This window comes from Opisthocomus hoazin, chromosome 2 (assembly GCF_030867145.1).
Source record: "Opisthocomus hoazin isolate bOpiHoa1 chromosome 2, bOpiHoa1.hap1, whole genome shotgun sequence".
NCBI lineage: Eukaryota > Metazoa > Chordata > Aves > Opisthocomiformes > Opisthocomidae > Opisthocomus > Opisthocomus hoazin.
In genome coordinates, this window is record NC_134415.1 from 104,914,960 (window position 1) to 104,939,342 (window position 24,383).

The 24,383-nt window shown below is 45.8% G+C and overlaps 1 protein-coding gene across 5 annotated transcripts in view; it reads left to right on the forward strand.

The window, feature by feature from the left end:
• Positions 1-14,654, forward strand: part of ELOVL5 (ELOVL fatty acid elongase 5) — a 41,583-nt gene extending 26,929 nt beyond the window's left edge. For all 5 annotated transcript variants that reach the window (XM_075414669.1, XM_075414671.1, XM_075414672.1 and 2 more), the window contains exons 4-8: positions 5,494-5,571; positions 6,214-6,385; positions 8,929-9,053; positions 10,913-11,047; positions 12,732-14,654. In XM_075414669.1, coding sequence (XP_075270784.1) covers positions 5,494-5,571; positions 6,214-6,385; positions 8,929-9,053; positions 10,913-11,047; positions 12,732-12,863 — 642 coding nt within the window. In that variant the 3' untranslated portion in view covers positions 12,864-14,654. The remainder of the gene's footprint in view (positions 1-5,493; positions 5,572-6,213; positions 6,386-8,928; positions 9,054-10,912; positions 11,048-12,731) is intronic.
• The last annotated feature ends 9,729 nt before the right edge of the window (positions 14,655-24,383 follow it).

Genomic DNA, 24,383 nt, shown 5'->3' on the forward strand with positions numbered 1-24,383 from the left:
TACTTGGAATAATACTCAGTAGTTTCCAAATGAAAATAACTGTAACGTTCAGGCATGTTACAAAAACTGCTGATAAATTTAAACAGTACAAAAGATCTGAACTGTTGATCTTCTAAATGCCTTTTTCTTGTTGACAATGAACTGGTTACCAAGAAAGGACTATTTGTTGTATGCTGAAGAAGTCGTCGTACTTGTAACCAGCTGAATAGGTGTTACATTGTGAAGGAATGAGACAACTGAAATACAGTGAATATTGAGACTTGTCCTTCCTGCATAGTGAAATACTTCACATCAACATTAATATTGTTCTTAATGTAACGTTAGCTGTGTGGAAGTGTTCATTGGTATTGTTGTAAATAGTAACCTTCTCTTTATAAATGGGAATACACGAAGCTACAGTGTCGTGGAGGCTATTGAACTCGTGATAGCTGCAACGAAATGCGTTTGACAGCACTTAGGTGCTAGACATGGGGGCAAGCGGTGTTCTGCAACACGGGACTGATGCCATAAAAATGCTGCCAAGCAGGGAGCCGTGCTGGCTTAACGCCGTGCTGCTTGGTGTTTGCAGGGAGAGAGCCGAAGGGCCGGGTGATAGGGGAAAAAAAATCAGCTTCCTGCGCCTCCAGGTACGCTCACAAGCTGTAGTCCCTCCGCAGTTACCTGTGTCAGCGCACAGCAGGCGATACGCTCACTTGGGTCGCATCAGTCATGGAAATTTGGCGTTTAAGGATCAGCCGTACGTCAGTAGCAATTTATAGTACGTGTACTCACCTTTGAGATAAAGTGGTGAAGAGCAGCATTCAAAAAAAGAGATGCAACGTGTTCTCTTCCTTGTTGTCGCTTTGAGCTTCATCTGGATTAATCTTTTCTCAGTCCTAGTTTGAGGAGAGGCATAAAACATCACCACTTATGAACTTGTTCAGCAGCCTGTCTGAAAATAAGCTGCCTTAATAGCTTATGTACAACACACCTGAAACCCTGCTTTGGAGTTTTTCCCAAGTTATAGCTGTGGTGGTTCAGGTCATGATTCATGGCATGACAGCTCAGTTTAAATGTTGTATGACCAAACCAAGATGTTACACTGAGGCATCCTCCCAACCAGGATGAGAAAGATGACCTACTTGGTTTTCTGACCTTTAAATCTGAATGTTCATATGCAATAACGTGGGGGAAAAAAATTTGCATTGTAGGATTTGTATAATTCTAGTTATTGTGTACTTGCACCATTTGGTTCACTGAGGTAATATAATATAACCTTATTTTAAAGTCACTAGAAATCTTATACCTCTTATTTGGAATTCCTAAGATAGCCGTTTCTGTGTGTGCTTGCTATAAATTATTTATTTGGGCATTTAATGGCTGGGCTGGGTTCTGGTGCTGGCAGAACAGAGTGGTGGACTGTTCTTGTCCCAGACGATGGAAAAGGCAAGGCAGACCTAGAGGAGTGGGAGAGGTTTCTCCAGGCTGACCTGTCACTCCCGTGCTTCAGGACAAGGGGATGCTCAGTAGGGGCAAACAGCCACGTTTTATCCTGTATAAATCTACAGTGCCTGGACTTCGAGGGGAAATAACACGGCTGTCTGGGGCAGGGGCAGCACGGGGTGGCCTCCTGTGTGGTGGGGAGGGCGCGTAGCGGGGCGGCTGGCGGAGGGGCAGGAGGTGTGGGGTGGTCGCTGTATCTCAGAGCCGTGGGAGCAGCAGCACCGCTTCCACCCGTGTCGCTGCCCCGCGCCGCGGCCGGGAGCCGGCTTGTCCTGGGACGCTGGGAGCCTCGCTGTGCGAGTCCCAGCTGCGTCTTTCGGCAAAGCAACGTGAATGACAGGTGCCCAGTCGTACGGCATGCAGACCTATTTTATTTCGGGGGTGTTTGTTAGCAAAATGAGCCAAGGGATCTGGACCACCTGGACTTACGTTTGAGGAAACTGGTCAGTGGTGAAGGCTCACTTTCTTAAGTGAGCTCTTTGCTGTCTTTTTTTTCTCCATCTGAAAAATTAATTCCCAACCGAATCTGCCTGAAGAAAGTCAGGGGTTTTCCTGATGAGGGAGGTGGGGTATACGCTGTAGGAAAAGCACCCCAAGAGCTGTTCCTTCTGTTTGAGGAAGGACGGGGCTCGGTGACGGGGTGCCACGGGTGGCAGCTTGCTGCCGGGCTGCTCTCGCCTCCACCCGTTCTTCCTCTCCGGTCCTGAAGCCCTTATCTCTGTGCTGAGGTGACTGCGCTCACGTAAAGATAAAGTTTCCTATCTCTGCAGGCATTTGCTTGCTTTGATCAGACACGGTGAACTTCTGTTTCTTCTCACTCTAATCTGTCTCCGTTTGAGAGACGCCTTGACAGCGTGATGCAGTGCTGGGTCCCTTATCTGCCGCTCGCCAGCGAGTCTCAGACCTTGGTTGTATCAGGAGAAGGCAAAATCCTCCCCAGCAACACCTCTCCTAAAGCCCAGTCCGACTGGTGTTAGTATGCTGGTTTATTTTGGTAGCAGAGTTGATTAAAAAAAAACACATGCCATGGCATTTGAAAGAATTCGGCAATGGAATTACAAAATCAAAGCGATATAAAAAAAGAAAATTTCACTGCAGGGGAAGGAAGTATGAGTTGCTTGAGCAGAAAGGCAGCTTCGAACTGCAGGGTTTTGCCCTGAGCCGAGGGACTTAACATTGACTTTGAGTACCATTTTAATTGGGTTATGGAGGAGCTGTCTCTTTTTGTGTCATTTAAAAATCGCGTACTCTGATGAAAATTATCATAGTCAGCCTTTTTGAGACAGGTTAATTTCTGGAGAGAAGATATGCCTGTGGCTGTGCATCAGCAAAGCCATTAGCAAGCCTGGGCTCCTGCCAGCCGGACGGTGAAGGGCCCCGTAGGGACAGCGGGCGGGGAAAGGTGGTCTCCAGCCTGGGGTGGCTGAGGAGCCACCAGCCCGTTGCTGGGCACGCTGCAGCCTGCTGTGCAGTAGCTGTGAGGAGGGGCTGGAAGCTCTGGCCATTCTGGAAGCGGACCACAACAAGCATGAACAATGACTTCAGTGTGCTAGCTGACAATTTATGACACCCCCGCTTACTGCTTTTGAGGTGACACGTGAGCAGCTCCCCGATGCCGCGCGCCCAGCCCCGTGCGTAGCAGAGCCATGTGGGAACCGTTCAGGGTCAGGTCTCAGGGTGGTCAGTCGGTTTCGTTTTCTGAAGCCTTCCGGCACGTGTTGAAAGTGCTGTGGGTGCAAGGAGTGGTGGTGTCGGGCAAAGGAGCAGCTGGCGGACTCGGAAAGAGGGTGATCTGTGTATGTTGTATGTTGCACCAGGCAAGGTTTGTGGGCACCAGCAGCGCTTCGTGGGCAGCTGTAGCAGCTTTTCACCATTTAGCTCCTTCTGGAAAGGGAGGGATTAAATTATTCTTGTAGCTGTACTATTTATACGGTAAAAGATGTTACCATTTCGTACAAATGTTGCTTTGCTTCTGTCGTTGAAGCCGCCGTGGCTGTGAGAGTGTTAGAACTCCTGGCACGTCGTTACGTGCTCGTGTGGAAGCGAGGGAGTACTCGGGTTTAGCTGAGGCTGCCTGTAGCCACGCTGGTGCCTTTGCCCTTCCCAGAGGTGGGATCCATCCAGACATTTTTGGCTGCGTTACGCTTTGGGTAGTGAACCTGTGTCACCTGCAGGGAAAGCTCGTTGGGTTTCACTATGCTGGCCTTTCCTTGAGAGAAGTTTGCGGACCGCAGGGTTAGTGATGGAGGCTGTTTGGATTAATGACAATATAAACATTGTGATTACGCCTCTATTCCTAACACTTCCTTGAACTATGAGAACTGTATGAAAACATCTGTAGGCTCTTAACAACATGAGCACAGCACAATGTGGTCTTCTGTCTGAGGGACTGGCAGGCACTCGTGAAGCCACACGGCCCTGAGAGCGGTTCGTGCAAGGCTTGCTCCGGGGCGTAGCTGGTGCTTGATCAGGGCACTGCTTTCAGACTGGTGTGTTTGCACAGCGGCGTCTTCTTATGGCCGGGAGAGGATTCCTCCTGTGGCTGCGTTCCCTTGGCTGCTTGGGTAGAGAAATTGCTTGGGTCTCGATGTTCACGGCTGCCCTGCTCTCGCCGTGGCGGGGTGGTATTGATTTATCTCTAGTATACAAGATAATTCCAGGTCTTATGTTTTTTTCCTTTTTCTAAATAGTGGCAATAATTCTATCTCAGAAGGTCAAAAATGCTGACTGGGTATTTTGAAAGCTAATTTAAGGGGAAAATGAGCCATGAAAGAAGTAGCATTAGGAACAGGTAGATCATTGAAGTGATAATCTTTATTGTACCTTTTAGAATTAGCTTCCCATTCACAGTTCTGAGCAGCATTTAATCGTACCAGTTATTGCAGTCTTTCAATCAAGTGATCATTTTAAATGACTTATGGTACAAAGAGTTTTCCACTGTGGCTTTGCAAAGCTTTTTTTTCCATCCTTCACAAGCATAGATAAGGCCAAAAATGGACAACTTGCTCGTGCAGGAAATCTGTCTCTGCCTTTAAAATGGTTTTTGGGATACCTGACAATTCTTCTTTTCACTTGGGAATTGTCTAAATTTGTTACTCCTCTTCTCATGCTGTTCCTGAGAAGAAAAATGTCATTATAAACAGCATCCAGCGATCCCTTCTGTCGCGATGTTAACAGGGTACTCGTGCCTGTCCTTGCGCCCACTCCCTCCTCCGTCCCACCCTCAGCCTGCCCTTCCGTCTCCTACCCGTGAAAGGGAGGGACACGGACACCCAGCTTGCTTCTGGCTTCTGTCTCAGCAACAGGCTCCCCCTTATCCTCTTGTGACTAATAGCTGGTCATTACTTTTAGAAGTAATTCCATCACATTTGAGGTGCTATTTGTTATGCCAGGAAGTTGGGCAGGCAACGGCGTATCCTGCGGAGGAAGGGTGTACTGGGAAGAGTGTCATGCACTCAGGATGAGTGAATTATGTAAAAAGATCTTGAAGAATTGAAATACAGTAAAACATCAGTTGCTAGCTGTGAAGGACAGCAAAGCTGAAGATCTGCTGTGCTACACAGTTGAAAAAGTTGTAGTCAGATCTCTGTGTATAAAACTTCTTAAAAATACAGCTTTTTCATTCCAAAAATAACGAGAAGAAAAATATATTTACTTTTCTGTGGCCATTCACTTTCTCCAACAATGAGATCATCAGCCAAGAAGGAAAGATGTTTCTTAAGAATCTGTCTGGAATATGACTGTGCAAAACACACGTGCTGTGTGGGACAAGTGGGGATAAGATGCTACCTCCTGTTTTTATTCTGGTATACCCCAGTTGGAAGAATTTGTTAATTCAGCCTCTGCTATGATTCAGTCACCGCTTGGAGCTTGAATCCGACCTAATGCCACACTCGGGTGCCTGTGGATGCCTTGACACCAGATGTCTCGGCAGAGCCGCTGTCAAGGTTTGCACGTGCTGTGGGGTGCAGCCTTCTCCCCAAATGACGCTTTGTTCTTTGATCTTCTCAGCTGGTGACGGGAGTATGGGAAGGAGGATACAATTTCTTCTGTCAGGATACACACAGTGGAGGAGAAGCTGATATGAAGGTAACGTAATCGAGACCTATAGCTAATGACGTTTAAAATTGTCTGCTTGTGTGTAAGTGGAGAGCAGAACAGTATTGATTATGCAGATTTTGTTCAAACTGTGGTTTTTTTTTTTCCTTTTACGATACAATGGACAATGCGTAGTCAATAGCTGATCCACAATGTATTTGTGGTTGGTATTTACAATTTTGACGAGTAATTACCTGTAAATTTTCAAGTGTTCCCAGCTCAAAAAACTTGGGTCTCCAGACTGTATCCAACCACTGTGTGTCGTGACTCCCCTTCTCTTTCTGAGATGTGGTGATGATTTCCTCTGGTCACCATCCAGAACTCTCCTTTACAGAGAGCACTGTGGGACCAACTCTGGTTAAATATTTTTCTAGTTTCTCCCAGGACACCCCAGGTGCACAGCAATAGCCTCATAAAGCAGTCTTTGTCATCCTGTTTTCAACTGTAGCTATGGGTTTGTACCTTGATCTCCTACGGAGAGACCTGAGGCCAAAGCATTATAGAAGATCTCAGCAGTGTCTTCAATCAAAGTAGTGCAGGACAGAATCTGGATATTTTAATTACTTAGATAGCAAAAGGGTTGAAAGCCCCCACAATGTGCAACGCTTGTAAAACTTGTTTCCTCCTTTACAGATCATACGCGTCCTCTGGTGGTACTATTTCTCCAAACTCATTGAGTTCATGGATACCTTCTTTTTCATTTTGCGGAAAAATAATCATCAGATCACTGTTCTGCATGTCTACCACCACGCAACGATGCTGAACATTTGGTGGTTTGTTATGAACTGGGTGCCTTGTGGTCACTGTAAGTACTGGGTTATGGTGGGGAACGCTTGCAAGAAGGGCCTTGTTTTGATTTACTTTTGGTACAACCAAACATCTCTGGTAGCTTCAGCTACAGGGTTTGTTCTGTCCCATGTTAGGCTGCTTTGCTGAATTGCACCTATTGCAGATAGTTACAGATATTAAGCTGCCTGCAGAGCCTCTAGAAAAGGCATGCCTCTGTAGTTTGAAGGATTTGTGTGACAGTGTGACATTTATCAGCTGCAGTAGTCCAGGTCTGACACCTGTCAGCCTTCCTTTCTCCTTTTTGCCGTGGTTGCAGACCCTCTAATGAAACAATGCTCTTTTCCAAGGCAGGTCCAGAAGCTTGTTTCAGCCGCAAGCTGGCTAATAGTGACTCTTGTCCTTCTAGCTGTCGAGTAACTTGAGATGTTACTTTCTTAATTTAATCTCATTATACCACTAGCCATAACAAATTATTTTAATGGAGTGAGTGGAGTTAAATCCAGCTGAAGGCCGGTCAAGAGTGGAGTCCCCCAGGGCTCAGTTTTGGGTCTTGTTTAACATCTTTATCAATGATCTGGATGAGGGGATTGAGTGCTCCCTCAGTAAGTCTGCAGATGACACCAAAGGACGGGAATGTGGATCTGCTTGAGTGTAGGAAGGCTCTACAGAGGGATCTGGACAGACTGGATCGATGGGCCGAGGCCAACTGTATGAGGTGCAACAAGGCCAAATGCTGGGTCCTGCACTTGGGTCACAACAACCCCATGCAACGCTACAGGCTTGGAGAGGAGTGGCTGGAAAGCTGCCCGGCGGAAAAGGACCTGGGGGTGTTGGTCAACAGCCGGGTGAACATGAGGCAGCAGTGTGCCCAGGTGGCCAAGAAGGCCAACGGCATCCTGGCTTGTGTCAGGAATAGTGTGGCCAGCAGGAGTAGGGAAGTGATCGTGCCCCTGTACTTGGCCCTGGTGAGGCCGCACCTGGAGTGCTGTGTTCAGTTTTGGGCCCCTCTCTACAAGAAGGACATTGAGGGGCTGGAGCGTGTCCAGGGAAGGGCAATGAGGCTGGTGAGGGGTCTGGAGAACAAGTCCTTTGAGGAGCGGCTGAGGGAACTGGGGCTGTTTAGTGTGGAGAAGAGGAGGCTGAGGGGGGACCTTATTGCTCTCTACAACTACCTGAAAGGAGGTTGTAGTGAGGTGGGTGTTGGTCTCTTTTCCCAGGTAACTAGCAATAGGACAAGAGGCAATGGCCTCAAGTTGCATCAAGGGAGGTTTAGATTAGATATGAGCAAAAATTTCTTTACTGAAAGAGTGGTCAGACATTGGAACAGGCTGCCCAGGGAGGTGGTGAAGTCACCATCCCTCGAGGTGTTCAAAATACGTGTAGATGTGGCACTTCAGGATATGGTTTAGTAGGCATGGTGGTGTTGGGTTGATGGTTGGACTTGATTATCTTTAGAGGTCTTTCCCAACCTATGATTGTATGATTCTATGAATTAAAAACTTGTCCCCTGAGCGCTAGTGAACTTGACCGAATGCATCTTAAGTGGAAGATTTCCATGTCTCTCCTGTCTAAATCCTGCTAACCTCTAGCAATCTTTCTTTGATTCTTTGATTTCATTACTTTTAGCTGTCATTTAGTTTCCTAACTGCATTAGCGTGGCTTAGATGCGGTTCAGATGGGCAGCTTATAGATACTGGCTTTTGTTGAACCCTCATCCGAGAGAAACCTTGTCAAATCCAGTGGATGTGAGGTACCGGCAGTGCAGACCGAGAGGCTGGGGTGCTCAGGAGTCTGCTGTCTGAGCCAAACAACATAGAAACTCGTATTTGTTTCATGTTGTCAGCACAACAGTGAGTAATGCTGAACTTATAAAAAGTGTGCAACTGGAACCACATTCTTCTCCAGGGAAGTCGATCCCTGTTTATACAACAGTCAAAAGCGCAGATGCTTGGAGCCTGTCTTGTGTTTGTGTGGTCTTGAGAATACTTCTGGGCTATTTCTAGTGATGTGGTTTTCTTCTTCCTTTCCAAGCTTTATGTTCTGCTTGGTTGTCACGGTTCTGTGCAATTTGGTGCTAAGCTAAAAGTTTCTTTAATCACTAAAGGTGCTGTAAACAAGGACGAATAAAATGGCTAGCTTGCAGGTTCTGAAGATACCCGTTGCTTTTGGTTATAAATGACAAAATACACTCCTGCCTGGAAGAAAGTGGAATAAGCCTAAAATTAGATGGGTGAAGCTATCAGTTGTTGGGTGTGTTTACATACCTCCTTTTTATCAGCTTTCTCAGTTCCCTTGAGAAGCCGTAATGTAGATGTGAAAAAGAACAAATCGAGGAAACAAAACCAGAAGGCTGGTATGAAGTGCACAGCTGCAAAGCAGCTCAGCCACTCCGTTGGGTGAGCAGAAGAAAAACAGGGTGGGGTGGGGAGGGGTTGCCTTTCTTCAAAGAGAAATCATATTTTAAGTAGTAACATTTTCAACTTGTTATGTCTGTAGGTTCCATGAAAAGGCGTGTTCCTGGTAATGCAGTGTACTTTCTTTTTCCTTTGCCCTTTTCAGCTTACTTTGGTGCCACGCTGAACAGCTTTATCCACGTCCTCATGTACTCCTACTACGGATTGTCTGCTGTTCCAGCAATGCGTCCTTATCTGTGGTGGAAAAAGTACATCACTCAGGGGCAGCTGGTGAGTGATCAGCTCTTCAGTGCTTCAGCAGGCTCTTGTATTCGTGATGGGGTCCTCTTGCCTTTACTGAGTTAGAAAATTTTGGCAGGAGGTAGAGGAAGGGAGAATGAAGGCTAGTACCTTTTATGTCTTTAAGTGCCTAAATCACCCCAGAAATCCAGCTTCTGCTCCTCCGTTTGCTCTGTTTTCAGGAGGATGGGGAGCTGGAGACTGATGGTGTACACGCATCAGTGCTGAGATCCGTGGGATCTTCCTCCACCTCCCCGCGTTGCGTGGCTTGTCTGGGAGTTGCAGCGCTGGGTTTTCTGGGACTCACTAGCCAGAGAAGAGGGAGAAGCTTTTCTTCCAAGCCCTCTTAAGCTAGCATGCTCTTCCCCGTGCTTGGTTGCTCAGGCTGATAGCGAGATGACAAACCAGATACCAAGTGCAATGCAGTCCACAGCTAACAAGGCCCTTCATTCTAGTCCTGTGGGACAATGGCTTTTTTGTCCCGCTTCTGCATGCAGTTGCAAATGGTTTATTAAAAACTGTTCAATATTTCTGGTCTCTTTCTGCACTTTAAATGGGCAGATTTTTTCCCTCTTGTAATTCTGTGTGGACTCCTTGCATCCATTTGTATTGTTTCCTGTGCGTACAGTGATGAAGCCTGAATGCTGCGTACTGGAGGTAAAAAGAGCGACAAAATTAAGCAGTATGGCACACGCCGTAGTGATACTGCACAAGGACCGGGTTTCCATGTGTGTAACATGTCAGAACACCACAAGGAGACGTGCGTGGGTGTTTTGTCTTCCCCATTTTGTGGGTGGGGAAACTGAAGCCTAGAGATAGAGAGCTTTTATTATCCTTCCTCCTTCCTCCCCCCACTCGCTCAGAGCTGTGAATAGGTTTAATAACATTTGCGGGTGATGATTAACAACATTTGCTGCTGGCAGTTCAGAGAGTTGATTCGCAAAATCTGTTTTTTCTTAGCACTCTTCCTTCCTCAAGAATGGCGAAGTATTGTAGCAGTGGGGATCATAGTTTGGGGAGGGGGAGTTTTGCTTTTTTTTTTTTTCTCTTCCAGATTTAGGCTCTATTCTTCAACCTGATTGTTGGAGTGCCACAGAGTGAGAATGTCTGGGTGCTTGGGTTGCTCCCCTGGTGATTGTCATAGCTGCTTTCGCTTCCCTGCGTGCTCTGCATGCATAGCTGTTAGGGCAGGAAGACAGCAGAACAGAATGGTCTTTCCCTTTTTAAATAAACATTCCCTAATCTGGTAGCCTTCATGTAAAGATGAATTTTGCCCAAGGCCCTCTGCAGCACTTAAGCCCGAACTCTGTTTTTGCAAAAGAGATAACTGAAGACAATTAAACCCCAGTCCTCCTCCTCAGCCTTCCTGCAGCCTTTACCCCAAAAATTCTTCCACTGGACAAACGTGGAGGGCAGTCCCTGTCTGTGGGAGAACATCGCGGGATCTGCGTCTAGACCCGGCAACCCCACATGGTTTGCAACTGAAGCAGCAAGACACAGATCTGCTCTGTTGGGCTGGCAGAGTCAAACCCTGACAGTCTCTCTCTAGGGGAAAGGTGGTCTTTGTCCCTCAGTATATTTATAAATCAGTTCTACGGAAGCTATTCCAGTGCTCTAAAATGGAACAATATTAGTCAAATAAAACTACTTAAACAACAGAATATCACAGTCTGAATGCCTGCTAACTCAGATTTACACTGTTCATAAGAGAGAGAAGATAAACTTGTCAAGCAGACAGTATTACATATTTTTGACTTGGTTTGGACATAACTAATGAGATTTTGGTCACTAATGGCTTTTTTCCTCCTCGCATCGATGTGCTCCGTTTCTCTTTTTTTCTCTTTCCCCAGACTCAGTTTGTCCTGACAATCTTCCAGACGAGCTGTGGTGTTGTTTGGCCATGTGCATTTCCTCAGGGGTGGCTGTATTTCCAGATTTCTTATATGATTTCTTTGATTATCCTCTTCACAAATTTCTACATTCAGGTAAGACTAATATTTCTCGACTCTGTAGCATTCTGCTGGCTGTATGTCATTGGAAAACTGCTTTACAGAAAGATAAACTTGAAATAGCCTTGTGCTATTGCCGAGTTTCAGCATCCATGCAGGGACAGGAATGGCTCTCACACATTGATACAATGCACAGCCGATTCCTGATTTATTGGTTTGCTTGCGTGGTTATATACATTTTCCATATCTGCACACACGATCACGCTTATTCTACAGACATAAATCACGCGCTGTTCACGCACCCCATATTCCCTTATGATTGGTAACTATGCACTAACACCAATAGCAACAGACCGCCTCCATGTCCTTGAACACATCTTGTTTTTGCTAACCCACATCATGTTTATTCTTAGCTGCCCTTTCCAGCGGCCTGTCCAGCTATGCTAACTGTTTCGCTTAAGTGGCCTAGTCATGCTAACTCTCAAACTACATCGACCCCAACATGCTATCTTCCGGTAACATGCATAGGCTCTGAAAGTACTGTACTTCTTGGTCTGCCCGCAGATTTGGGAGCTTCTGGTGTTTTGTATCCGTAATTCAGAATGATTAGTAATTTCAGTAAGCGGAGTGGCACAAAAAGGCACTTTACTAATGCAATTTTAACTGCAGATAAGGGAGAGGAGGAGCTTTACATAAGACACAGCTTTCCAGTCTGAAACAAAACAGCAGCCTGTGAACCTGTGAAGCACCCAAGGGAATTGTGCACTACTGCTCTGACAAGGGGAGATGCTTGTTTTACACCCAAGAAAACTTACCAAACTCCCAACATGCAGAAATCTGGTTTTGGCTCACCTTTACGGCCATTTCTTTGTATTTCAATATGGAAAATTAGCGTTTGAGTTGTGTTTCTCCAAAATTGATTTCATGTCTGAACAAAATCCAGACTTGAGCAGTTCATCGTCAGACTCTGTGCAAGGATATACCCATCATCAGAAAATCAAACCAGCACAACCTACTGCCCCCAAACAAGCAAACCCTGTGGCGTATTTTAAACGTCTCTGGAAAGATGTGAGCTTTTTGGGTCTGGCAAGAGTGATTCATGGAGGGAAACGCGGCAGGCTTCCCTATCTGACCTTCTGGTACTTCTTAAAATCAGTCCCGTGGTTCACATCACTTGCTGCGTATGAACGTGCGAATGAAACATGGTAGTATATCACAGGTATTACTTGACTTTCTTCATCAGTTTAACCATTTAGCTTGCTTTCACACACAAATATTATGGGAAGCACACTCTTTGCAGGTGACTGAGCTCCTGTGACAAAGTCTAATTACCCACTTCTGGCTTTGTTTGAGACAGTCACCTGCAGCGCATCAAACCTCCTTCCTCACTTGTCATTTTGAGTATATGCTTCTGCCGTAGGCTGCTCAGAAAATCTCTTCCCGTGTTTCTAATTTACTGTTAGCGTAACACTACCAATGCTACCATCGTACTACCAAGCCTTTTCCTTTTCCAGTGCACTAATTGTCTTGCTGTGATGAATGAAAGGCATAGTATAGCCTCATACACAAAAAATGGTAAAGCTTCTTAGGCCCTGCCACTGGCACAAGGTCTTCAAAAAATGGCGGATGCAAGTTGACTTCTGAGTTTCCTGAACTACTGTGAGGAAGCGGTTATTTATATCTATTTAAGCAAAACCATGTGTCTTTCCGTATATTCTAGACTTACAACAAGAAGGCATCCTCGAGGAGGAAAGAGTATCAGAACGGCTCCACGGCCACTGTGAACGGGTACACAAACAGCTTTTCTTCCCTTGAGAACAATGTGAAACAAAGGAAACAAAGGAAGGATTGAAGACCAAACTGAAAAACCATTTTGATAACCCCAACAACAAAATCATCTGATTGTAAGCACAATAAGAGTTGTGCACTAATACTCTAACAGCTACTGTAACTATTCCTGCCTAGAATAGTGTGGTTTATGTAGGACTTAACCAGTGCAAACACCCTAGAAACTGTATACAGAAACATAAAAGTAGGTTAAAAGTTTAAAAATAATTCTGGGCTGTCACTCACCCCACTATAGACTGTGGAAGGGGAGTATTATCGTAGTATCCGACACTGCTGTTGCCTTACTAGTCAATATGATAGGTGCTGAATTATGGTTCACAATTTGAAAACACTGTAATCTAAACCTCCATTTTTTTTACTGTAGATCATGCATGTGATTGTAGAGGTAATTTGTACGATGCTGGTTTCAGTAGATAAACACACATGCCTTAAATTAACAAGCAGGGCCCAAAGCTTATTACTGGTTTAAAAATTAGGGTATGTTTCAACTTTTCAGTTGACCGACTTTTTATTAAAAAGTCATTTAGAAGAATCCATTGATCGTTTTACTGTTCTGTGTGTGATACACGATGTTACGTATCTCTTACGCGATACAGTGAAATTGGAAATGGCACATTTAGTTTTGTATATTTGGCTTTAACTGACTAAACAGTCACGAACCAGATAGAAAAGTTATTTTACCTTTTTAATAGATCTTATTTTTTTATTTGAAGTATGTCACTAATGTAAAATTAATTGGCGCTTACACAGTCCAGTAAGACTTCAATATTGTCTCTAAGGTTTAGAGTATATACAGGGTGGACCCATCTTTTCTCTTCTCTTTTTTTTTTTCCTTATTTCTGAGAATTCTTGAATGCTAAATGAAGAGTGGTTTTTAATATGGAAACTGGCAGAATTTCAAGTGTTATTACCATAGCCATATCCACATTTTAGGAGCTACTGTTTAAGTCTGTGACATATCCAAAAGAGTATTTAAAAACGAAGACAGAAGGATGTTTTTCTGATGAAATTTTCTGTATTTAAGTTAGTATCTGTACTGTTCTTCATGAAGCATATGTTCATTTTTAAAATGTGCCTAACACAAATGTGTGTGTTTTCCCAAACAAGCAAAATTAAACAGTCCAAGTCATACCTAATGTTTTTTAAATGTTACTGAAATGTGCTGGAAATGTCTGTTTCTGTAACGTGAGTTGTGTATATCACCGGTATGTTTTGGCTTGTTATCTGAGGATTTGATTTGAGTGCGTGTTAAAGTTACTCCTTCTTGTAAAATCTTGCCGTGCACAGATGAGGAGTCAGTTGCAAAGCCAGTATCTGTTGCTGGTATTCTGGTATCTGCTGTGGTGGAGTTTGGCCTATGAATGTTTTATTCATTAAGCTCTGAAAAATTGAATTGTGCAAGACATTCTGCTGGTTATTGGTCGAGTTTAATGGTTTGTTTTTTGATATTTATAGAAATGCCAGTTTTAACGTGTTTAATTTTTTTTTTTTAATTAAATCTTTTTAAAAATTTTTGCACATCTCTTAGGGAATTAATAAGTTCTCCTACTAGCCTGGTGGGTTTTCATTCCTTGTTTTGAAGGAGACAGTGTCTGTTATGTTTACATTATCAAAGCTTATGAGTGTGTCTTCATTTCTAGGTACTGGTTTGCAGAGTCTTTACATAGCTCAGTACAGCAGCTATAATGTTCAAAATAGGCTGTCTAAATGTGCTAGAAATAAACCCTTGCCTCATCTGAATATACCTACATTGTTAATGTTTGACACGGTTTAATCATTAAAACACTTTTGATGATCTCTGCCTGAATTCTGGTGGGTTTGTACAGATTCAGTGTGCTGCCCCATCCCGTGCCAGGCCAAGGAGGAGCTGTCGTGATGGAAGGACAGCTGCGGATGTTCAGAGAAATTCAGCGCTCTGGCGACTTGGTAACAGATTCCTTACAGAAGCCTTTGGCTGTTACCAAACACTGTTCCCCTCCCTGGCTGTAGAAATACTTGCCCGTGTGATGGATTAAACCTCCCGCGGGGACTGCTGTCTCAGCGAATGCAGAGCAGCCCACGTGCCTCCGAGACGACGAGTGCCAGGAGCGAAGCTTAACATGGCCGAGAGGGACTGTCTGCCTCAGCTATCCTGTCTATACAATGGGAGTAATAACTCTCTCCAGAATGAGAGTATTTTTGTAATTTCCTAACAGTTCCCCTTGCCCTTAAGTGCCCATTTCTGAGCCCTCTCTGATTTGAGTGTTTAATCAGTGTGTTGGAACAAGCCCGGATAGCTTGGTGATGGACTTAGTGAAAACAGAACTACTTACGTAGCTGTCTGTCTTCTCGGTTGCAGGCTCTTTAAACAAGAAACCTGGACCAGCACAATGGGGTTTGCACTTTCCGTGAAAGGCTCAGAGGTGTCATGCTATGCTGGTCTCTTCTGGGAGGGAGCTCCAAATGCCTCAGATGGTTGCTAAGAAAGTTTTTTTTCTACTGCACAGGCAAATTCACCTTTGAAATTGAGTGTTTTTCAAAGTGGGGCTCAATAAGGTGCAGTTCTTTGGATGATAAGCCGAATCTACAGGCAGTACCTAGAAGGCATTAGCTGCAGCCTTCCCTGGTGAGCCAGCGGAGATTGGGCTGCTGCGCCCCAAACCTAGCGTTCAAGGTCAGTGGCGCACGGTGACAAAATGTGATGGCTTTATCATTGTTTGCCACCACGTAGACCCGGTGACTTTGTCCAGAACTGGCAGGAGATGTGGTCTTGGGGAACATGTATAGAGTCAGTGGCGTTCACACCTGCAGGTAGAAGGTTGTGGCTCCTGGATACTCTTCTGCAGTCTCAGCAGCGACTGATAAGTGTCTGAGAGCTGTAGGGGTTGGGTCAGACATCTCATGGCCGTAACTGTCAACCAGACTGACGGACCGAGGCAGGAGCCTTGGGTCTGCCTACCTGGCTCAGCTTCCAATGCGTTACCTGACCTGGGGCAAGTGACAGCCTTTGGATTGCCTCAGTTCCCTGGTAAGCTGCAGTTTTCCTCATAGGAACAAGTGTTACTGGTTCCTGGGATTATAGGAGTCCTCCAAAAGGACTTTGCGAGCTGTGAAGGCTGAGGAGATGAAAAAAAGACCAGCTGCTGCCAACAGGAAGGAGAGCTTTCATGTAAAGTCAGCTGAGAAGCATGAAACACTTCAGCACCTGTTTTCAAAGAGTGAATGACCAAGCTCCAAGCTGTTGTGTTAAGATCTCGTGCAGCTCGTGAGCTGACCAAATCCTTTCCCGTACTCGGGACCTACAGCCCAAGTGATGGAGAGGGAGGTGAATACTTTCGTTAAGATGTGCATGGGATAGGTGAGCTCAAGTGCCCAGAGCGTAGCTTTCCTTACGGTGGTCCTGGTGCGAAGACCGCGAGTGCTGTGTCATGGATGTGCAAGCCACCCCCGGGGCTGGAGTCACTCAGGCAATGGGATTCTCAAGTTAGCAGAGGGGAGCGGAAAAGCAGAGAACTATTCTGGAAATCCAGCAAGCTTTTGTGGTTGGTTGTGTATTTTACTTAATGCAAGGCAGATATTAAGTCAGCGCTGGAGCTTCTGATAGGACTTATGCCACCAAAACGGGGGCCGAGAAACCCCCAGAGCCCCAAACCCAATGGAGAGCTGTTCTGGGGGTTGCCTCTACCTTTGATATTTAGCAGCTGTCTTGAGGCGTAAGTTGGTAGAAATGGATGTATGTTATATGTGACGGGAGTATGTGTTGTTACAAGGTATGCATTATTCAAAAGAGAGATGTAAAAATAAGCTAGAAGCTGAAGAAAAGTGTAAATTACAGGGCAAATTACTTTGACAGTGTGTGATCTGCTGGGAATCCGCTAGAAGCAGTGAAGGGGATGATTAAAATATGGAAAGAGATCTCTCGTTAGATAAATGCTGCTGAGAATTGCATCGGTACAGATTACATTGTCACTGTCATCCTCTTGCCAAGAATTACTGAGCCAACAAAGGTGATTAGTTGTAATCATCAGGATGTTGCAAGAACTGGTTTAAAAAGCAAACCTGAATTCAATTTTGAGCTTTCAATCCATTTAATTTAAACAGACAGATAACAAAACAAGATCTGCATGTTTCTCGATTTCAGTAGAGCAAATCTGGATGAGCAGGAGAAGCTGGAGTCCCCAGGGGCTTCCATGACCTGACAGCAGCAGATGCGTTACATTTTAAGTCAGAGGTGCTAACATAGTCTCAGACAGAAAGGAGGAAAATGACTTCAAAAGTCCAGTTAAAAAAAGAAAAAAAAAAAAGTGTTTTAAGTCAGTCAAGCTGGGATGTGCAGAAGGAGCAAAAAGAATTATGTGTCTTGTGTTTTAAGGATATATAATGTAGACACTGTATTTTCTATAGGAAGAATATAAAAAATGGTACTTGGTAACTGGTAGGCTTGATGATAGTCTGATTTCAGTATGATGCAAGGCTTCAGAGTAAGTGAAAAGAATGGCACAAGGAGTACAAGGAAGTAAACAGAAAATGGGAGAAAATCTAACACAGCTTTTCTGGAAGTGATCACACTTGACTTACCAGGATTGTTGTTTAATAAAAAAATACTGTGTAGACAAAGGAAATACATCGTACATCCATTGGGAACAGGTACTGCTTTTAACCTCAGAAATAGTTATCTAAACTAGAGGGTGTGGTGGCCAGCAACAAGATCTATGGACAAGCAAGGGTCAAACTGATGAGAAGATGGGAGCCTGCTCGTAATGTTTTTAGTAATGACCCTGGTGTAACAAGTAGGAATATTTGCAGTGATGTTTGCAAATGACAACATCAGAAAGCAATCAGTGCCAAGGAGGATTGCATATCCTACAGCAACCACCAGATGACCTTGATGGCTGGATTAAGAGAGATGAGATTAGTGTCAGTCCCCCTTCGGGGACCAGTAACAGAATTTCAGCTGTTCACTGCATTCACCCATTCTCAAGAAACCTGATTCTAGAAAATCAGCAGTGCAGAAGAGTTACTGGGAAGGTCAGAGAAATGGAGAAGTCTTCCAAAATGGGAGTGTAGTAAGACCAAGGCTGAGCAGAAATGCAATTGCTGCCTACACAGACATCGTGACAGTAGACAGCATGAACAAAAATGACCTACTGTAATTATGTTGACACAAAACAAAGCGGTATAAGGTAGCCAAGAGTAAAGCTAGAAATGGGAAGGGTGTCTTTGTTAGTGGAATAGAGCTCTGGAGCATTTTTCCCGTAAAGGTAGCATGGAGGTTTGGGGAATTACTTGAAGATGGGGTACTGACCATGTTTAACGTTTGTGTGACCAAGGGATGAAACTCCGTGGTGCCCTGCTCTGTGTTCTGGCAAAAAGCATCTGGTGGTGCCTCTGTGAAAGTGTATTTAAGAAAAGGCAGAACACTGCCCAGCAGAGAGAGGAGTGTGAGGAACAACCCTGCAGCCACCGAGGTCAGAGAAGAAGGAGGGGAGGAGGTGCTCCAGGCGCCGGAGCAGAGATTCCCCTGAAGCCCCTGGAGAGGACCACACCAGAGCAGACATCCACACCACAGCCCGTGAAGGACCACACGGTGGAACGAGTGGACGTGCTTGGAAGGAGCTGCTGCCTGCGGAGAGCCCGCACTGGAGCAGGTTCAGCCCAAGGGACCCATCCATGCTGGAGCATGAGGAGGGAGGAGCAGCAGGGAGGAGCTATTAGGGTCTGACCACCCCAGACCACCTGGGGCAGGGAGGAGGTAGAGGAGTTGGGAATGAAGGAGCTGGGAGTGAAGCTGAGCCTGGGAAGAAGGGGAGTGGGAGAAAGGTGTTTTAGTTTTTGTCTTTGTTTCTCACCATTCAGCTCTATTTTAACTGGTAATAAATGAAATTATTTTTCCTCAAATCTGTTTTGCCTGTGACGATTATTGTTGAGTGATCTCCCTGTCTTTACCTCAACCCACAAGCTTTTCATCTTACTTCCCCCCCAGTCCTGTTGAGGAGGAGGAGAGAGTGGTGGGGTGGACGTCTGGCAGCTGGCTGAGGTCACCCCACCCACGCACATTTTCTGCTTACAAATCCAACAGCTTGGGCAGAAAGCAGCTTCCTCGATTGTGAGGAAGACCTGTCAAATCCCGTGACGTACCACAGCACCAGAAAGCACAGCCCAAAGGGAACTGGTCATTGTGGTACAGCTGGAGCTCTCGTAGTCAGGGAAAAAATGCTCCCTGGAGTGAAGTGGTCGCTTTTTTTTTTTATCTACCTTGTTTCTTCCAAGTCTAATTCATATTAAGGCAACATCTTTTCCAGGGATCTGACCTGTCATTATTGGAAAGTTTTTAAAGGCAGTGGAGGAATCTCCTGCTTGCTGAGGGAAGGTACCACAGTGGCACCAGGTCTGGGAGGGAGCTCATGGTCAGCAGGAAGGTCCTAAATTTCCTCATGAGAGGCACTGACACGCTTCAGAGGCAGTTGGAGCTCCAGCGTTTCAAACAGGGATGGTCCAGCTGTGTGACAGCGAAAAATGCAAAATTGTTCTGGTCGCATTTCATTTGGGAACAGGTAAAACTTGAAGGGAACTGAATCTGTTGACGTAAAGATGCAGTCCTGCAGGAGTTGTCTCCAGCTGTGCGCTTGCTGCTCCTGAGCTGTTGTAATGGGGAATGCACAACGCCCCTGGCACTGCTGCACTACGAACTGCCTTAGACTTGTCTAAGTGGGTCATCACAGCATTCCCTCCTGGACTAGCCAGCGCCAGCGGGGACGCTGCGTGGGGATAAATTACCTGGCAGCAGCATTTAAAGTGGACCCAAGTGAGATTTCTTCCACGCGTGCTGAAGCAAGGCATCGTGGTGCCTGTGCAGCTGGTGAGACGTCTGGCGTCTCGTCCCGTTTAGCGAGCGGGAGGCACGTCTTCATGAACTGTTCCATCTGATGCTGGAGGCCAAATGTTATCTAAATGCTACTAATGCAATTTTACCAGCTGTTGTAGGAAAGCAGAATCTCAGCCCACACAGCAGAAATAGGAGCATTTTGAAAAGAAAAAAATAAAAAAAAGCGGTAGCCTCTGCAGTTCCCCAAGTACCTTATTTCCTTTAAAATCAGCAGGATCTCGGTGCTTCAGGGCCCTTCTGGGCCTAAGTTCCTAACATGTTTCTGTACCTTTAGAATGCATTGCCTCTCTGAAAGATCCTCTGTTAATTTATCAATTATTTGCTTTGCTTCCCACAGCGCTCGGGGCTGGGAAAGAGAGCGAGAGCTGCTCTTGGTGTGCTGAGCTGTGAGGGACTTGAGACATCTTTGATGCAAATGCACTTTTGCTCAGTGGAATAGTGATGAGCTTGCCGAAAAGACCAGGAAATGCCTCCCGTGCATACAGATGGCATAACTATTATCGGCTGACTATTATCAGCTTTGTTTCCTTTCTAAATTGTTTGTTCAGATTTTTGCAAATCGTCATGAAAAAGACCCTTCTGTCCTCGGAAGTTTAACTAAAGAGCAAAGAAGTCGTCTCTACATCTGACTCTGGTTTCCACGCTAAGTAAGTGGGAAGAATTGCTGCCCATTCCCGCTGTTGTAAAGCTGTGCAAGTAGATTTTGAAATGAGCGGGAACTCCGGGAACCAGACCAGGCAATTTGGGGATGGATGCTCTGCACGGTTTGTCAACTTTTTTTCAGTACGCAGTGTTTGCCTAAAGTTTCTTTACAATGCAGGAAAATCAGGATCATTAACAACCAACTCTCTTTTGGTCACAAAGGAGCAAGATACAAGTTTTTCAGAGATCTCCAAAAGCGTGGCGGCAACCATCTGGCTCCAGCTGGCCGGAGCACTTAGAAAAAAATGATGTGAGATTTTACTTTATGAAGTAGAAGTAAAAAACAACACCAAATTATGCCCCCCTAAACCTCTCGCGCCCCAAACCCACCCATCCCACCCTGGCAAAACGAACAAACAAAATCCCCCAAACATGACTATGTTAAATTTTGCCTTCTGGCCTCAAAAGTGGAGAGAGCAGATCTAAGCAGCATCTGTCTTGGTTTTGTCTCTTACGCCGGCAATTTTAAGGAGGTTTGAGGATGATGTAAGCAACCACTGGGATTTTAAATGAAGTTCTCCAGAAGCCAAGTGTCCTGGTTAACCCCAGGACTGATGCCAGCCTTGCTGGCTGAGCAGGACAAGCAGAGCAGGAGGCTGTGAGACCCGATGAGTGGGGTGAGCGTCACGCAGCCCGTGGAAGGGATCACTCGGGGACGTGCACCAGAGGGGATGCGCTGTGAACCGATGTCCTCTCCCGGCCGCACCTGTGGGGTGACGGCTGGGGACAGGATGGTGCCTGCCAGCGCAGCACGACCAGAAGGATTTCGTGAAAAACTGGAGCTGACACAAGCGACAAATATGGCAAAATTTAGCACAAGTGAGGATGGCATGTAAATATTTACATTGTAAAACAGATTTCGCAGCCACAGACCTTTTCCTCACAATTGCACTGTAGTATGTTCGTCAAAGACCACGTTTAGCCCCTTTGTAAAAGAGGAGGACTGGACAGAAAGGTAGGTCCTAGGTAAACAGAGCTCCTACCCTACATCGGAAACATCTGCACAGTAGGTCCTAGTAGTACGGCTGATCAGTGTCTAATTAATTTTGCATAACAGAGACAAGAATAAAATAGCATGTTGCCCTTTATTTCACTGCTGCAAAGACTTTGTAATCAAGAGCTTTTCCTCGTGTGGAAACAGGGGTCATAAAGGAAGAGGAGATTAAAAGCAAACATATCCTACATAATAGCTTTTATGATGCATCTGACCTTGATTACACAAATAACCTTGGGAGCACTGGTTTTCGGGGAAAAACAGGAGCAGTTTTGATTAAAATGGTTAGAATACAGATCTGTATATCCTGATACCCAGGCCTGTTTCAGAGCATTTTATAGGTAGAGGTGAATGAGTGCTCATAGAGAGGTGTTTAAGCAGGGAAGTAAAAAAAGAACAAACTCATTAAACTCAGCCCAAATCTCAAATGAAATGTATTTTTACATTACAGCTTAACCTGTAATGGTTATTAATATAACACACCACCAGCTGTCCAGCACATACAAATGGCTGGTAATTATTCGATAGCATTCAGTATTTATCATGCTTTAGAATCACAGAAATCTAAAATCATCAGGTCCAACCGTCAACCCAACACCACCATGCCTGCTAAACCATGTCCTGAAGTGCCACATCTACATGTTTTTTAAACACCTCCAGGGATGGGGACTCCACCACTTCGCTGGGCAGCCTGTTCCAATGTCTGACCACTCTTTCAGTAAAGAAATTTTTCCTAATATCCAATCTAAACCTCCTCTGGCGCAACCTGAGGCCGTTTCCTCTCATCCTATCACTTGCTACTTGGGAGAAGAGACCAACACCCACCTCACTACAACCTCCTTTCAGGTAGTTGTAAAGAGCAATAAGATTCCCCCTCAGCCTCCTCTTCTCCAGACTAAACAGCCCCAGCTCCCTCAGTTGCTTCTCAAAGGACTTGTTCTCCAGACCCCTCACCAGCCTCGTTGCCCTTCTCTGGACACGCTCCAGCCCCTCAATGTCCTTCTTGTAGAGAGGGGCCCAAAACTGAACACAGCACTCCAGGTGCGGCCTCACCAGGGCCAAGTACAGGGGCACGATCACCTCCCTACTCCTGCTGGCCACACTGTTCCTGATCCAAGCCAGGATGCCGTTGGCCTTCTTGGCCACCTGGGCATACTGCTGGCTCATGTTCACCCGGCTGTCGACCAACACCCCCAGGTCCTTTTCCTCTGGGCAGCTTTCCAGCCACTCTTCCCCAAGCCTGTAGCGTTGCATGGGGTTGTTGTGACCCAAGTGCAGGACCCGGCATTTGGCCTTGTTGAACCTCATACAGCTGGCCTTGGTCCATCGATCCAGTCTGTCCCGATCCCTCTGCAGTGCCTTCCTACCCTAACTAGATACATATTCCTAACTAGATCTGTATAACTAGATCTATACTAGATAAAGTTGAGTGAGCAAAACCCAGAATGCCCGGCCTTGGAAGAGGAGCAGGAAGGGCAGTTCTAGGACAGCAAAGCCCGTGCATCACAGAACAAAGCGTCCCCCCTGTGCTGACACCTCAGCAGTGTATGAGGGTCAGACTGGCTTAACCTGTGAGCAGACATGAAAATGTACAGAATTATGGGAGCATAGAAAGAGGAAGCTTCTAAAACAGGCTGGTGAGTGAGGGATGGAAGGATTTGGTCATGTTAACTAGAACTAGTGGTAATCAAGGTCCTGCAGTTGTCCAGAGATGGCAGCTGGAGCACTGGGGAAAGACTACTGCAGGCCCCTTCTGTTGAGCAAAGCAGGAGGCTATTTAGGAAAAATGAGGGAACACGGCTCAGTGGAAAACATTCGGAGGAAGCAGAAGACACATAAACTGCTAGAAGAAAAAACTAATGAGGAAAGAGACTAGCAGGCAAGAAAGAAGGACACCCTGGTGGCAGTTTTGAGAAGAGGGACAGGAAGAGAAACTGGAGAATATGAATTGCTCTCATTTTCAGCAAGGCGAAGGAGATTCTGCACAGGTGCGAACACGACACCAGATCAGTATTCTGATCAGCTGCATTTACTGTCTGTCTCAGCAGCAGGGGCTTAATGAACACCCAAACCCATCCCTACTATCTGCAGAGCAGCTGCAGCTCAGGCTTGATGCAAGTGTAGGTTTCCTTCAAGCAGCACTAAAGCACATGTTCGCTGTCTTTACTCCTTCCTTTCTTTGCCCTGATATCACACAGCTGTCTTTGCTGTCTAGACACAACTTTGCTTCTCGGGGTGTTAGCCTGGGTCAAATGATCACCAGGTCAGGGGGCAATCATGCTGCCCCTCTTGCTCTTGTCCGTACGGAAACCTGATGGTGGACTTCAGCCACATACACTGATGTTGCTGTTTGCTAGTAGCACCTTCTGGAGCAGACTACCTGGTAATATTTTGCTTGCTGAAAGCTCTTCTGGGTCTTCTAACTCTTGTCTCCAGTCTTTATGGCTCTTGCTGAGTCGGATCATTTAAAATATCTATAGAGCTAGAAATCGGTTGACATTCAGAGTAGCATGAATAGCATCCTAGTACTGATGTTGCAACGAGTGCTGCAACTCTTGGTGGTCATGTTAACCCTTTCAGATGGAGCTGTGGGTTGTGGGGGAATGCCTCTCTCCCAGCACCTGGTCTCTGTCCTGGCCAGGGGAAGCTCAGCATGAGCCGAGACCCATCCTGGAGGAGAAGCTGGCATACAGTGGAATATGGGGACAATGGGAGAGGAAGGAAAATGGTTGCTGGTCTTCCTCCTCTCCCCTGTCCCACCATCCTCCCGGGGCCCATACTCAGCACTGTGCTCTGCCGGAGCATCCCCGGGGGAGCGAGGATGTCCAGCGGCTGGGAGCCGAGTTTTCATTCTCTCCCCTCTGTGATGCTCCTTCACCAAAATATTGTCCCTTCCAAGGCACTCACTGCAGTGGTTTGGTAAATGCCCAGGAACCCTCCCCCAGGGAATACAGAATCACAGA